We start from the raw sequence: 16928 nt of genomic DNA, 5'->3' as shown, positions 1-16928 counted from the left end.
TACACAGTGAACACTCAAAGAGCAACTTTTACTAGTACTGCCGTATTTTCTCCTGGGGGTTCACTTCCTGGTGCACCCAGTTTTTGACTATCATAAATTCATTAGAAATTTAAATATTTGTATATTTTATTTCCTCGATTAATGGGCATTTCCCAAAACCAAGGATACCATGTGGTAAAAGCAAAACAAAACAAATTCCCCACATCATCTTTATCATGCCTAATAAGAAAAAAAACTTCATTTCATTTGAGCCTGCATGATTACTAAATGACACGACAGAGATTATTACCTTCATTTTACAGGCAAGAAAAGTGAGGTTCAGAAAAATGAGGCAATTTATTCGAAGAGAATTAGTAGGAACGTTCAAACTGGAAACCTTTGCTAAGTTTTCTGAAGCCAAACCAGCAGAGTGCTTACGCATGTTTAGGATGCTGCTTCCATAAATCAGAAGGGATTTGAAGTACTATACGGGGAGTCCAATAACCATGGTAACAATTTCATGGATGGAGGGAGAAAAACGCCAGAATTTCTAATCTTCAGATTCGTAGAGCTAAGGACGTAGAGCCATAAGAGGTTTAATCAGATTATCAGCATCAAAACTCTCACACAAAGCAGGGACAGAAAGCTGACCTCCCTGAAATGATGATTTGTAGCCTCTCAGTCAGTTTTCTACATTGAATTTACAGAATTAAAACAAAATCCTTCACTTAATCCTATCAAAATGAAGTAAGACTTCAATGAATTTTTTTTAGGTTTTATAACTCAGAATTAAACATGACATGCTTGACCTGCTTGGAACTCTAGCTAGGAAATGATCAATGGCTAGTTAACCTTACCAAAAAAATTAAAACAGCTACCAAACCCAACAGAAAAATAGGTTAAATGAACAGGCAGGGCAGAGAAAGAAATTCAAATCTTTATTTTCAACAAATACTTATATATCACACACTAGCTGCCAAGCATGGATTTAAACACTTGATAAATATTAACTCGTTTGAGCCTCAGAAGTGACCCAGGAGGCACAGAAAGTTAGGTAATTTAATTTGCTCAAGCTGACACAGCTGGCAAGCTGTGGGGCCAGGCTACAAATCCAGGCAATACAGTTTCAAATGACCAGTACACATACAAAACTGTCTGAATTCATTCTACAGGGTTGCATAATTAAAACAATGAGATACAATTTTTCCCTATCGTACTGGTAAAGATGAAATAATTTGATTATCACGATGGCAAACATGCATAAACAAGCATTTTCATATATAGAAGGTGCAATTATAAGTTTAATGTTACCTTTTGGGAAGGCAATCTTACAAAATCTAGGAAAATTATAAACAAACATGTTAACTAACCATTTTTCTTACAATTATTCTCATGAAAGCCAAGGTAGTTATATACAAGGAGATTCACTCTAGTATTTATTGTAATGACAAAAAAGATACAATCATCAACAGGGAAATAATAAAATAAGTTATAAAATACTTGTCCAACATAATACTGACCAACTTTTAAAAAAACTATGTATTAGTATGTGCCAATATGAAAAAAAGTCTAAAAGTGCATTTAATCAACAAAGCAATTTACAAACTAAAATACATCATAAGGTCTTTGTGGGTTAAGGATCTAAACACGCATGTAACTGTACATGTGCGTGTGTACATGTACAGGGGCAAAAGCAGGTTTTCAGAGGCATCCACTTTCAAATAATTGATAAATAACACAAGAACCGTGTTCCATAAGTAGGTTTACAGTTGTGAAGACACCAGTTTATTCTTGTATTTTTACTATCTTTAAGTATACTTTATTATGCTATTACAGTTTTCCCAATTTTTCCTTTATCTCCCCTTCTGCTCTGTACCCCCAACCCTCCAGCATTCCCCCCACCCCTTAGTCCATGCCCATGGGTTATACATATAAGTTCTTTGAATTGTTTCCTAGACCATTCTTAACCTCTCTCCTATGCCTACCAATTATGCTTCTTATCCCCTGTGCCTTTCCTCCCATTCCTCTCCTCCCCCTCCCCACTGAAAACCCTCCAAGTGATGTCCATTTCTCTGATTCTATTCCTGTTCTAGTTGTTTGCTTAGTTTTTGTTTTCGTTGTTTTTCTATTTTTTTTAGGTTCAGCTGTTCATAGTTGTGAGTTTGCTGTCATTTTACTGCTAATAGTTTTTGATCTTCTTTAATTTCTTAGATAAGTCTCTTTAACATTTCATATAATAAGGGCTTGGTGATGATGAACTCCTTTAACTCGACCTCATCTGGGAAGCACTTTATCTGCCCTTCCATTCTAAAGGATAGCTTTGCTGGATAGAATAATCTTGGATGTAGGTCCTTGTCTCTCATGACTTTGAATACTTCTTTCCAGCCCCTTCTTGCCTATAAGGTTTCTTTTGAGAAATCAGCTGATAGCCTTATGGGAAATCCTTTGTAGTCAACTCTCTCCTTTCCTCCTGCTGTTTTTAAGGTTCTCTTTATCTTTAATCTTGGGTAACTTAATGATGATGTGCCTTGGTGTGTTCCTCTTTGAGTCCAACTTCTTTGGGACTCTCTGGGCTTCCTGGACTTCCTGGAAGTCTCTTTCTTTCACTAGATTGGGGAAGTTATCCTTCATTATTTGTTCAAATAAGTTTTCAATTTCTTGCTCTTGTTCTTCTCCTTCTGGCACCAATTCAGATATGGGAACGTTTAAAGTTTTCCCAGAGGTTCCTAAGCCTCTCTCCATTTTTTTGAATTCTTGTTTCTTCATTCTGTTCTGGTTGGGTGTTTATATCTTCCTTTTGCTCCGAATCATTGATTTGAGTCCTGGTTTCCCTCCTGTCACTGTTGGTTCCCTGAATATTTTGTTTTATTTCACTTTGGGTAGCCTCATTTATTCTTTCATTTTACAACCAAGCTCAATCAGTGCTGTGAGCATTTTGATACCAGGGTTCTGAACTCTCCATCAGATAGGTTAGCTATCTCCTTATTGCTTAGCTCTTTTCCTGGAGTTTTGCTCTGTTCTTTCATTTGGGCCTTATTTCTTTGTCTCGGTGCACCTGTTAAAACTGTAAGGGTGTGGGGTCTTAGATGTTCACCCAGGTGGGGCAACCCTCTGTGCTGCGCTGAGGTGCTGCCTGTGCTGGAGGGGCCGGAGAGGGAGTAGTGCGGCTCACCTACTCAGCTCTAGCCCCACTTTCCAAAAGAAACTCTTGTGTGAGACTGGGAGTTTCTCCCACCGCCACAACCACCTTCACAGTCAGCTCTGAGTCTCCGTTCCCCATTCAGCAAGCCCCGCCCACATGGTCCACTGCCTCGCCCCAGGTTCTCTCAGCCAGCCCTGCCCTTGCAGTCTGCCCAGCCTAACCGGTCTGGTTGACTGTTTCTTTAATTCCTTGGTTGTCGGAGTTCCATGCAGTTTGATTTTCTGGCACTTCTGGTTGTTTATTGTTTTTAGATTGGTTGTTTTCCTCCTTTTGATTGTGCAAGGAAGTAAAGGGTTTCTACCTACGCCTTCGTCTTGGTTGGAACAATATTTATCTTTTTTAAATTTATTTTTTTTGATTTTAGAGAGAGGGGAAGGGAGAAAGAGAAACGTCGATTGGCTGCCTTCCGTATGTGCCCCAACTGGGAACCAAACCTAAAACCTGCGCATATGCTCTGACTAGGAATTAAACCAGTGAACTTTCGGTTTTCAGGACAAGGCCCAAAAGGCCCAAACAACTAAGCCACACTAGCCAGAGCTACTCTTGTATTATTACTTATTAAATATAGTGTTCAAAAGTAGATACAACTGTTACGCTACTTTTGTTCCACCCTGAAAGATCTAATTAGAAACCATTAACATTAATTGCCCTTGGGAGTGAAAAGGGAAGCAGAGAACAAACGGGGATGGTGTATTTACTTCTAATACCACTGTATAGCTCTTTTTAATTCAACTATTACATGTATAGTGTTTGAGTGGCTTCACACACACACAAAAAAGGAATGATTTATAATAGTCTCAAGGACACCAAACAAAAATGGACTTTAAGATACAGAAATAGAAATATTACTCAAAGAGACTGAGTCTAGATTTAAACCTGGCAACAATTTCACAAATAATTCTTCTAGTGAAGGAAAAAAGAAGGCACTTCTAGTGAAAAAAATCAAAATAAATATCCCTGGAGAAAAAAAATTATAAATACAAAGGAAATCTATCGTCTTCAATTTCAAGGAAATGTTTCCCTTTGTACTTACTCGGTGCTTGAGATACAGATGAGGAAGCCAGCCACAGACACAGCAGAAACTGAACTAGTCTGGAATTTAAAACTACATTTGATCCCATCTTTACACCAGCTCTGTGACCTTGGGCAGTGGCTCAATGCTGCTTTTCTAAATACTCCTTAAAAAATGAAGACACTGAACTCAATTTCTAAGATCCTTCTAGATCTAAAACCTTTTATTTTATTACTTTATCTCAGTTTAAAAGAATCCCTACTCATAATAATAGAAGAACATAAGCCATGAATAAAAATTATACACTTAAAAATACAGCAATTAAGACACCACGGAACTCTCTGGAACCACCCTGCCAGCTGTCAGGAGCTCGCCAGGAGTCAGGCTCCCAGGACCGCCAGGCAGCAGGAAGCACCAGGACTTTCTGACTGTGCACAGAGGTAGGACCCTCTCCGGGACTGTGGAAAACCAGATGACTCATTTGAGTTGGTTCTATGCTCCTATTCTGCTTTCCCTCTAAGATAAACGTCTTAAATATAAGCAGGCAGACTAGTAGACCCTGGGCGCAAACACAAAATTTTAACAATGCAGGACACACTTCTTCCCATCTAACATAGGCAGCTGCACTACTCACAACTTCAACAAAAATTCCCCAAGGTGTGACTTTATAGGGAAACCCCACTACTATGCACTGGGGGCAACACTAGGAAAAGGGAAGAACCAGACTGAAGAGCCTCATACGTTCCCAACAGAAAAAAACGTACAAGAACATAAATAGACAATGATGAAAAAAATATAAATGTTTAAAGATAAGAGGTCCATTGATCTCAAAGAAATGTGAATTAAAAACAAACACATTTTAACCTATAAGATTGGCAAAGATTACAATCCACAAACACCCACTGCTAGTGAGAGCCACGCAAGCACACTGCTTACACAGGCGGCAACCAAAGTGACCCTGAAAAACAAATCGGCAAGAGGTACCGTGGGCTTCTGAAAAGTTCACTTCCTCTCACCATTAATCCCTTGCCTAGAAACATTCTACTAAAATAATCAGAGATCTGTACAAAGACACTTATTTTCCAGTTATTTTTCAATGAATGAGAAAAACATGGAAACAATTAAAATGTACCCAAACAAAATCATGGTATATAGGTACAATAAAGCGTTAGGTATTTTCCAAAGACTAATGACATTTAAAAGGATAAAGCAAAAGATAAAATAATATCTTGGCGTTGTTGTTTTTTTTTTTTTAACTCCTGTCAGTATTTTCCAAATTTTCTCCAACAAGCACATACTATACTAGGCATTGATTCAAAGACCTGTATTTATTCTCATTTTTCCAAAACCAAACATATGTAATAGTTGATGGCATACTAAAATCGCTATCAGCCATGCAGCGGTTGCAACGGGGCGGCCACTGACTGGGTTATTACACCTGGTAGTATAACTAGACAATTATAAGCCCTTTTAGGTTTCAGTCAACAAGCCACTAATGATCCACTGTGGGAAGAATAAGAACCCTGGATTTTATCTGAAAGCCTTCCATTAAAGCCTTCTTTTGAAATTATGAAAAAATGCTATCAAACTTGCAGAATGGATGTCTATAGCTTGGGAGAGAGGGCAGAAGAAAATGGTGAAGAACTCAAAACACACTGCAGCATCAATGCTCTTACAGGCAGAGGTGATGACGCCGTGTGGAGCAGATTGGATATGGACAAACAGGCAGAAAAGGAGATTTAGAAGAATCAAGCTCTGAATATAAATTTGAACATTCACAACCAACTTCATTAACATTTTCCTTCTATGTTATGCAAACGATTGAGATATGTAAAAATAACTAAAAAAAGGAAATCTTCAGTAGTATAGTAAGTGATCAAGTATTAGGTCAGTTTAATTAACAGTAGTTCTTCCTTACTAGTGCATTAAATAATGGTGTGTTTTATAATCAATGAAATTAGGTATTACACTTATAATCAGAATAACAGAGACAAGTGCTATGGGTCGAACTTTTGACTTTTGAGAACTGAAATGAAAGTACGACCCCCAGGACATCAGCAGTGCTCCACAGGCTCTCTTCCATCCTTCACCTGGAGTCTGCACCCAGGCTCTCTGCCTCTGCTACCAGCCAGTTCCATGGTCTGTAAAAACTCCAGACAAGTGCCCAACCCATTACGGCCACCTACATGCATGTCCTGTATCAGAGACATCATCACTCCTCAGTAATCTGTGCTCTGGGGACAGTCTCAGGGCACAAAGAATCTCATCATGTACCAAATCTAGCAGTTTGTCCCCAACTCTCTTAAAAATGGTCAACTCTCTGACACAAATAAACTTTAAGGGAGTAAAGAATTGAAAACCAGCTACTCAGGTCATTTTATCTTTACCCTCAATATAGTGCTGTGGTCCCCAGAACGTAGGACAAGAATCTGAGTCTACACTGGTATTTTCGATGGCCAATGTGTTATATAACTAGCCTGCCAGCAAAGGGGAGAGAATGTGGGTTAGAGAGTCAGACACATCCTACTTTCTAACCCCATGATTTCAGATATGAAGAAGGGTCTCTCCATTTGATGCTCTACACCAGGGCTAGGTCTACCCAACTGGTTACCCTGAAGGCCATCCTGCTGGAGATGTACAATGTCAACGTCCTCATCCTCTTAAGAGCAAAAATAAATTTAGATCATCCTCCATGGAGAAAAGAATTCAATCTAGGTAAAAATTCTTGGTAGACCACCTCCCCTCTCAGGAGCTACATTTGCCAGTGGATTCTATGAAATCGAGTTTTTTACATTTCTGTAGAATAGAAATAAAACCTTGGAATTCCTCTTCTAGGAAATGAAAATAAGTCACATGAAAATTCAAATATGGAGTTTTTTATGGGAATTAAGAAGCTACACATGACAAAGCTCTTTGAAAACTAGGGCTATACAAAATAGGATCATTGGTTTAGTTTGGTTTTGTTTTTTACAGAAAAGCAGCTTTAATGAAAAAAATCTATTTGTGAAATGAAATTAGACTTGAGCAAAAAATGGACGCCGAATTGTTAAGTTATATTTCCCTGTTAAGTTTTCTATTGCGTTTACACATATACACACAAAACGGTATCCAAGTAAGTAAGGGTTGGGAGTTCGCCACCTCCTTCGTGATGATTCGGATAGGCTGTGACTTACTTTGCTGGAAGGGCTTATAAAAAGTGGAAGCTCCAGGATGAGTCCTGATTTCACCTTCTTCTCAGTCCAGAGCTTTCTCTAATTATGTCCCTCACAGGAAACAGGCAGTTCAGGATGGACCAGTTTGGTCCATTATGGGCAGGTGTCTGACACATGATAAATACTCAGTATTTGTTCCCTCCCTTCTCTCTTTCACCCTTTAGATTTCCCTAAAACCTGTGGGACAGCACAAAGAGAATGGGGGACCAGGGTTTCCACATATAAAGAACTTCATTAACTAAAAATGTGTTGAGATGAAACATCTCAGAAACTTTATAAACTGTATGTAGAAATCCATTCTTAAAGGTGCTTGCTGACTCCTGAAATTTCCTGAAATTCCCTGAGGAAGGCAAAAAGCCTTTCAGTTTAACTTCATAAAGAAAAGGGATAAAATACAAGTATGAACTTGATATGGGCTAAAAGGTAAAATAAATGGTTTTCAACATATAAACCTCCACGAAACAAACCATTCAGAGGTTTCCCACTTTTGTTATGGGGGAGAGAGTACAGAGAGCAAAAGAGCTTTCAGTATCCAGAGATGATGGCAGAATCAGTATTTGGAGGTGGGAAGTCACAGAAAGAAGCTTTTAGAACATACTCTTTTGCTTGAGAGCACTCCTGCTTTTTCTTCAACAGAGAAGGAGCGAGAAGTTTTAGAAGGGCTCTGTTTGTTCTTTAAGGTACCCTACAATTTTCTCAAGAAAGTAAAGTTGTACTGAGCATCTAGCAGAAGCCAGACGTTAAGTAAGACAATGTTACAAAGATGTTCCCTTATTTAACCCAAGAGCATCCCTGTAAAGTAGCTTGGCTAAATTAAGTAATTTGTCTAAATTCAAATACACTGGGATTTGAATGGGTACCTTCTAATTGTAAAAGCTGTGCTTTTCCTAGACGTTGTGACATGTATGAGGGACAACAGAGAAAAACTGATATAAAGGGACCAAGCAAACCAAAGGAAACAGCATTCCTGCTCCTACTAAAATCCAGCCAGGTTCCATTCTGTCTTTAAATCGTATCCTAATATTTTAGAATTTGTTTAAATGTTCTGGTAAGGAGAGATACAATAGCTTTACACTGAATTACTTCTACTTATTCTGTTGCTTGGGAAACATTTTTGGGGCCAGTGAACAACAAGATACTAAATACTCAGAGCTCAGCAAGACAGTCACTGCACTAAATTCCTAAATAATAGTCCACAACCACAGAAAATGGGCAATGCTGCACAGAATAATCAAAAACAGCTTCGTATTTTCCAGATAAAACAAAGCATCGTTTGTATTGAGGCATTTTTTAGACAGTACCACCGAAAACCAGACTGCAGCCTGGAATGGCTTAAAATACCACATTTAACAATCACATCAATGGCTTTTAAACTTTAGAGGCAAACAGCTTCCTTTTACTACAAATTCAAAGTGAAGGATTAGATGCAAAGCTAACAGATTAATTCAGTACACATTCAAGCTTAGAGACTATCCAATGCCTTAATTAACACCATTACAAGTGTATTTAGCCAACCAGCTGGGTTTTAACAATGAAAAGGTGAAGGTCAATTTAAAAAAAAAAATAAATTGCTTCAAACTAAGGCCCCCTGCTGGGGAAAAAAAACACAGATAATTAAACTGAAAGAAAAAGACTAATAATTATTTTGGTATATTAAGCAACCTTTCCTTAACTAGTGTCTATTTTTAACTGAGGCAGGACCACAATTAAAATTTCACTGACCTTTGCTCTTCTGCACAACTTGAAGCTATTTCCAAACCAATACGTAGTAACTAGGAGAGTTGCACGGGGCAAAGGACTATGGATGCAAGCCCGGCAGAGGGCAGGAGAAGGGCTGCACAGAGAGGGGGAGGGACCAACCCTCTCTAGGAAGGCGAAAGGTCTTGCCTAGCAGTTCCAAAATGATGCCATTATCTCCAGATTAAAAGCAAAAACACAATCTAACTGTGAGCTTAGATTATAGGCTAGATGTTAGGTAAAATTACATTCACTTCTTGGAGACCAGCAGGAAAAAAAGGCCCAAAACACTAGTTAAGCCCTCAGGGGTGTCCAACCCATGGCCCACGGGTTGTGGGCTACATGCAGCCAAGGATGGCTCTGAATGAGGCCCAACACAAAATTGTAAATTTACTTAAAACCTTTTTATTTTTTTTTGCTCATCGGTTTTCGTTAGAGTTTGTGTATTTAATGTGTGGCCCAAGACAACTCTTCTTCCAGTGTGGCCCAGAGACGCCAAAAGGCTCATTATCCCAAGCAGTAGTTATATATGAGCTGTACTAGATCTCTGTGCTTGGTTCATTTTTGAAGCAGAGGGGACCTGCCCAATGTCTATAACTGAAAAATCATCTGCAATGCACGTCTTGGTTGGAAGTAAAGTCCACCTTGCCATACCGAAGCTTACAAGTCCAAATACACACTTGTCTAGCCTCTCTTGCAGCTAGAACCCAGGCATGGAAACCAGGCTCAATCATTTAGATGCACTTGCCCCACACATTCAATTTTTTCCTTGGCTATTCCTTCAGCATTTAGTCTTTCAGATAAATTTTTAAGTCAACTGGTTATGCTGTGTTAAGAAAAATGATGGGATTTTTGGAGCAATGAAAATACTCTATGATATTATAATAGTGAATACATTTCATTACACATTTGTCTAATCCAAAATAACGTATTACACCAAGAACCCTCATGTAAACTATGGACTGGGGTGACAATATGACAATGGATGTTCACCAGTTGTAAAAAACGTCCTACTCTGAGGGGGGACGTTGATAATGGGAGAGGCCGTGGAGTTGGGGAGTGTAGAGGAAATCTCTGTATCTTCCTTCTCAATTTTTCTGCGAACCTACTACTCTAAAAAAAATAAAGTCTTTAAAAAAATAGAATATCATTAGGGAGTAAATGAAATGTATGGAAAATATTTTAAGATCTAGTGGTTTAAAAAATGAATTTGCCTATTCAGGAATATGGTATTTCTCTCCATTTATTCAAGTCCTTCAGTAATATTTTAGTATTTTCTTCAATATGAGGCTTGAACATTTCTTAGGTTGATATTTAAATTTTTTGTTTCTACTAGGAAATGGGACTCTTTTTTCCTATTCATTTGCTAAACAGGGCTGCTGTACAGAAAAGATACTAATTTCCTCTTATATTCACTTGAAATCTTATTAGGCCCAGATTTAATGTCAGGATACTCCCAATCTTAGAATGTAGTAATTATTTCATATTCAAACTAAATAAGTTTAATAATAGTAACATGAAAGTTTTCTGATAGTACAGGCCACATAAAATAAAGAGATGTGGTAGAAGGTTGCAGACCTCTCCAGGAAGCTTTCAAATAAAGATAACACCTCATTTGCTTGTTTTAAATCAGGGTCCTAACATAACAGCATGAAGAGAAAAAAAATATATGCCTTCACCTGGCACTCCCCACATTATGGTTTAATATTGACTTTTGTGCCTTAGCCCTACCCGCGCCCAACTCAAGGGTAAGAGAAAGACAGTGCTCATTTGCTCTGATGGAATGAAGACAAGGTAAATTTACTTTCCCAAAACACATTCTGAAGTTTTTAATATTACGTTCTCTGGTGTGATTTTATAGCCTCCAGGAAACATTTTTTTGCTCAACTATAAGCAATTCCTAGGTAAAAAAGCATAATCATAAAGACTTTTGCTATTTTTAGAGTTCATGCAATGGCTTTCAATAATTTCTCACTGTACATAATATTTCAAAAATCTTTACATACATGTAACTTGAGTGTCACCACCTGCTAACATTTTACCAATAGTTTATAGTATATACATATGACATCTTCTTTTAGGGATAGGAGCTGAGGATATAACTACTTTTCAATACTTGTGAAAAATACTTGCTTTCATTTGAAGAATGCTAAATTTAACTAAGTGATTATTTTCTAAATTCTTAAAATAGGTTCAGCATAAAAGTGTAGTTCAAAATTGTCTGTCAAAAACAATCTACAATGGATAGGAAAAGCAGAACTCAGTATTTTAGCCATAAATATTTCCTATACTTCTATGAGAGTTAAATACATAACAATGAATTTTCCCTTGTGTTTGCAACAAAGATTGTTTTTAATTGGGAACAGTAGAGGAAAAATTTTCCATATTGCAGGAGATATTATTACCCAAGTTTCAGAGCAGTCTCAGTAGATTAGCCAGCTTCAATTTATAGAGAAACTTAGCTATGATTTACTTATATAATGAGAGTTGGCACAGAGCTGCGCATATGAATAGTCAAATTCCAAGTATTTTCCCCAATCATCTTGTGATATAACTTCAAGATTTAAAATTCCATCTGCTTTGTTCCCCAACTAATATAACCGGGTTCTAGTTAAAAGGAAAAAGGCACATACCATACAGATGTTTTATGAGAAATGTTCCCATTGATTTTTCAAGTTGGTTTGCATTAGTAAAAAACCATAGTGTGGGACTTATTAGAAAGAAATGTTTCCAAAAAACCCAAAAAAACAGTAGTTGATCTTAAAAGACCAAAGAGGGAATTAAACCCCAAATAACATGCTGTACAACTGAAAGTTTCAAATGTAAACTACGTTCATTCTCTGGCCCATCTGAAAGGCAGGTTGCCGAAAATCATTCATATACTGTTATTTCACATGGGTATGGACTGGCCATAAAGGATGACAGGTCTGTTGTAAAAGACTGGTACTAAGTGTGGAGTTTTGGCTTGGAGACCCTGGCCACTGGCTGTAGCTCTAGCCAGATAGCTTAGGATCTAACTCTTCGCTTAAAATTATGAAGGCATCTAAGGCAGCAAACAACAAAGCTCCTAGGATGAGTGTCAGATGAGACAAAACTGGAAAAAAAAAATTCTTTTAACTGCTTTCAGAAAAATAAAGAGAAGGATACTTTGGCCATGACCCAACAGAGGGTAAATGTCCCTTTGGATAGAAATTATGGAACTGAAAATTCTCCATAGTAACAACTCTAATTAATTATTCAAAGCTAGGGGTTGATTTTCTAAGGTTAAGAGCTAACTATGGTATCCTGTATCTGTCATTAAAAACTGGTTTCTTCTTTGTATCTGCTTACTTGGGCATTAATGAGAAGCTTCTAATGGACTCTTAACAGCAAGTTTAAAACAAAGACTGAACTTTTAAGGTAAGCTTGCCATTTTGCAGACTTGGTTTCAGGGTTAACTAATAGAGAATTTGTCTAGGTTCCATAACCAAAAAGCCTGCAAGTCCGCTTTATCTGTAAGTGCAGAACAACAGACATCAACAATATCATTGCAAGGTATTACAAGATCTCTTAAAGTAAGGAGTTAACTATAATTCAGTGATGTTTTGGTAATAAAGTGTATTTGTTTATATTTTAAGAGAAATGAGCACTGAGATGTTATTCAATATACGATAATTCGGAAAACCAGCCATTCTCCAACTCTGGATTAACATGAATTCAGAGTGAAACGGCACATTTCAGGGAGATTAGCCCATGCTAACAAGATTTTTTGTTCAGTACAGGTAGATAATATATAGCTTCTCTATCAAGGGAACTAGGGTGCAATACTGAGTGGTTACCAAAATAACCTCAGAAGAGTTCATCGAGGGGCTGGAATGGAGAGTCACATTGACCGCGCACGTACCCGTACTCCACAGACAGAAATGAAATCCAAGCCAAATTAAGTAGCTCTCATCATAATGAAAACCAGCAGTTTGGCACTGAGTGGGGCTACACCTGTTAGGGGGATAACTTGATATGATGCTGCAAAGATGAGGCCTAGTCAGCCAGCAGTTGGTCGAACATATAAACTGCAACTGTGTGTGGAAAAAGGGAAAAGCTTCCCAGAAACCAAATTCCTGGACACACATGCTATCCCACAACGTCTCGAACTTGAACTCGGGATCTGAACGACCTGTTAAAATTATGAACCTTACAAGTCTGCAAGAGGGATTCGGTTCATAACCCAAACTCAATTTTCAAAGTTACTTCTCCCACCAAATCTAGAAATGCATTTCATTCCCACAGGTGCCAGCATGCTATTGTCTAATGCCTGCCACTTCTCCCAAGACCCATTCCCGGGCAGTGACACCTGCCCCGCCTGGAACAGGGCCCTGGTGTCCTGACCCCCACCACGCTTGCCCCACCCAGCTCGTTCCTGGGCACATACCTGTCTCCTTCTTGCTTCCCTTTCCCCCATCTCGGCTCTTCTTCAGCACAGCCTTTAACATCTTCAACACTCCTTTGCTTCTAAAGACAAAAGGAAGGGAGAGAAGAGCTGGAGGTTAGAATATACCCTGCATATTGACACAAGTGGTAACTTGTGTTCAAACAAACAAATCATTTAAGATAATATAAGGGTACCTTGAGCTTTACATTCATTTTTTATGAATAAAAACGGGGAACTAAATGCTAAAGACACAAGGAGTGTTTTGTAACTTTTAATGAAGTGATCACAAGTTCACTAACTATAAAAGTTAAAAAAAAAAAAACCACAACAGTGCATTCTCAGCATTCCACATCTAATTAAAGTTATGAGGGTAAATCTAGGCACGTTACTGTAAGGTGTCTGGCATAGGAATGCGGGTCCTCCCAACCAAAAGAAAACATTAAAAGAGAGAATCAAAAAGATCATGGTTAAGAAGGCAGCTACATGGTCAAAGGCAACATGTTTTACAGGTGCTACTGATTATATAACCACACGGATAACGTTTTGGAAGACTATCAGAAAGCAACATACCTTATAAGCATTTGCAAAATAAACACAGTGGGAACACATTTTAAAACTGATGTCAGGGGATGTGATCAAACGGCCCACACTCAAATGGGTTTTTACTACAAAGAGTTATGACTCTTCTGGGGGATGGGGAGGAAAGCAGACCAGGCCAGTGGCATTAGGGCAGAATCCTTTCAATAAACCAGCTGAAGTTTTAAAGAGGGCTGTACAGAGAATGTAAAAACAACACAATGGCCCAGGCCTAAGATGAAACCTGAAACCATCCAGACAGCAAGAGACAGACAAAAGGACCATTATTTCATCATTTTGGCAGTCTCCCTCAGCTCTCTCCTCTCTGCACTAACTGAGATGAGATGGCTGGACAACTCCAAACAGTTAACAAACCTGAGTGGGTTGTGTTACCCACCGCACCATTGCTAATGCACTAAGGAAAGGAAGGTAGAAGGCAAGGTTTCTCCTGAAAGGAAAAAGAAAAAGAATGAAGAAAGAGGAGAGGAGAGAACAGGGAAGGGAGGGAGAAATTCCTACATACAGCAGTGCTCTCAAACCTGCCTAGTTTGCCTGAAAGCTTAAAACGGGCTCTGTGGAACACCCCACATGACCTCTCAACCCCAGACCAAGCATAGGTTTTGTGGGGATCACTAAGAGGCATAAAGAGTCCCAATGTGCTACCATTCACAGAACCCCACAATAATAAGTACACAGGGTGACCTTTCTTATCATTTGGGCAGAGGCCTGTATGTATTTTTCTAAGCCCACTGTCTTCCTGATAAAGACACAGAGACCCTGGCAGGCTGATGTGCCCCGGGGTCAGACAGCTAATTAACAGTGGGGCCAGAATCCAAACTGCAGACGCCCAGTGAGGGCCCTCCTCCTCCCTTCCGGTGGGACCCACTCTCTCCTCAAAGCAATGAAAAGCTTTGGGCAACACCAATCAACCAAAAAAAAAAAAAAAAAAATCAACAACAAACAAATAAACCTCAGATATACTAGGAAAATAATTCCTTAAGCAGAATTTGGAGAAAGGTATCCTGATGTGTACTGGGGTTAAATCATCTTCCCAACAAGTCTTTACACATAAAAGGGGCATGGCTTAGAGCCTAATTTTCTTTTAAAATGCTACCTGAATGAACCCTAGTAAAAAGATTGGGGTTTCACCTAAAGAGCAAGCCCTGAACCTGGAAGAGGGCCACGGTGTGCTTCACAGGGAACTGTGGGAACACAAGTGTCTCCGGCGGTCATGCTTACAAGAAACAATGCAAACTGTTTTGATATGAAGAACAGTCGGCAAAATTAAAGAATAAATAAATAGATGCCTAGTAAGCACAGACATTTTCTTCTCCAAATAAGTCAATCAACCTTCAGGGTTTGTCATTTACCAAAGACTATACATTTTAAAAATAGAACAAAGAAAAATGTTGAAGAGTTCATCCGAGGTCCCATTTGAACTCTTCCGATTTAATCCTGATGAATCACCCCGGTTGGCACCGCTCCACAGCCCATCCATCGTGCCACTTGAAATATACGTCCCACAGGGCAAGCACTAGGAGACACTGACTTGGGCATCTCGTCCCAGACACTCTGAATGCCTGTTTTGGAGGAGCTCAGCTGTTTTTTAGGTTAGTCACATCTTCCACATCAGTGGTCTTGAGTAAAGTGAAAGAGGCTATCAGATATTTGCTATAATGTTTGGGTTTGTTTGTTTGTTTTTCAGTTCCTGCTTTCCTCTATAAATAGCAAGTCAAGGGAAAGAGCTTAAATTTATAGTCAAGCGCTACTCAAATTGTGAACTGGAGAAACTAACTGATTATACCTGGGAGCAAAAGTAAGGAACCCCTGCACACACTCACACCACAAACTGAAAGGGAAAAAAACTAGACAGTTCTCAGTGAGTGAAATCCTGAAATTAACACAGATCACCGTGGAGCTACGTGAAGTCACCAGGAGTCCCAATCATCGATGCCCCAAAAGACATAACTGGAACTTGATTTCATCAACATACCTAAAGACAATGCGCCCACCTGAAGGGGGTGAGGGGTCACTCAAAAAGAGCAACTATAGTTACAGGCTGAATATAGTCCAGAGAAGATTATTTGACACAGCTGACATTACCTCTGTAATGGGTTGGCCAAAAAGCCCGTTACATTTTTTCCATATTATGGCTCCAGTAGCGCCTAGTTGTCTTTAACCTCACTCCAAACAATTTTGTTAGACTGTGTTGTCACAGCTGTCATATCAGTGTGCACTTAAAAAAATCAAAATTGGTGAATTTTTGTGCAACCATTTTAAGATGGAAGATGGGAAAAGATATGCAATATTTTTGGCGTATTATGCTTTGTCATTTCAAGAAAGGTAAAAATACAAATGAAACACACACAAAAAAGATCTGTGCAGTGTATGGGGAACATGCTGTGACTGACTGGACATGTCAGAAGTGGTTTGCAAAGTTTCTTGGTACTATTGACATTTTGGCCAAATAATTCTTTGCTGTGAGCTGTCTTATGCACTGGAAGATGTTTAGCAGCACCCTGGCCTCTGCCCACTAGAAGTCAATAGTGGGAGATAGCCGACATACTCAAAATATCCAAATCAATAAAGTTATTGGTGAAAATGAAAAATGTGTCTTATTTTTACGGAATAAACTAAACAAACTTTCCAGCCAACTCAACACGTATAAACACCCCCCCCACATCCAATTCTAGAAATGGATCCATAAGGCTGTCGGAGCCCAGTGCTATTAAACATTGGCATCACATAACTACTTTGGCTTGTCCTGATCCTGTTGTCACTGAAAAGCACCTCACAATTTGG

General features: G+C 38.8%; 1 protein-coding gene across 4 annotated transcripts in view; it reads right to left on the bottom strand.

Annotated features, from left to right (window-relative positions):
* TANC1 (tetratricopeptide repeat, ankyrin repeat and coiled-coil containing 1) overlaps positions 1-16928 on the bottom strand; it is a 217733-nt gene that overhangs the window by 133143 nt on the left and 67662 nt on the right. For all 4 annotated transcript variants that reach the window (XM_024579816.4, XM_045187354.3, XM_024579817.4 and 1 more), the window contains one exon: positions 13551-13630. In XM_024579816.4, coding sequence (XP_024435584.2) covers positions 13551-13611 — 61 coding nt within the window. In that variant the 5' untranslated portion in view covers positions 13612-13630. The remainder of the gene's footprint in view (positions 1-13550; positions 13631-16928) is intronic.

The sequence above is a fragment of the Desmodus rotundus genome, chromosome 2 (genome assembly GCF_022682495.2).
Source record: "Desmodus rotundus isolate HL8 chromosome 2, HLdesRot8A.1, whole genome shotgun sequence".
NCBI lineage: Eukaryota > Metazoa > Chordata > Mammalia > Chiroptera > Phyllostomidae > Desmodus > Desmodus rotundus.
Note: the sequence above shows the minus strand (reverse complement) of the source record. Positions and strands in the feature narration are given on the sequence as shown.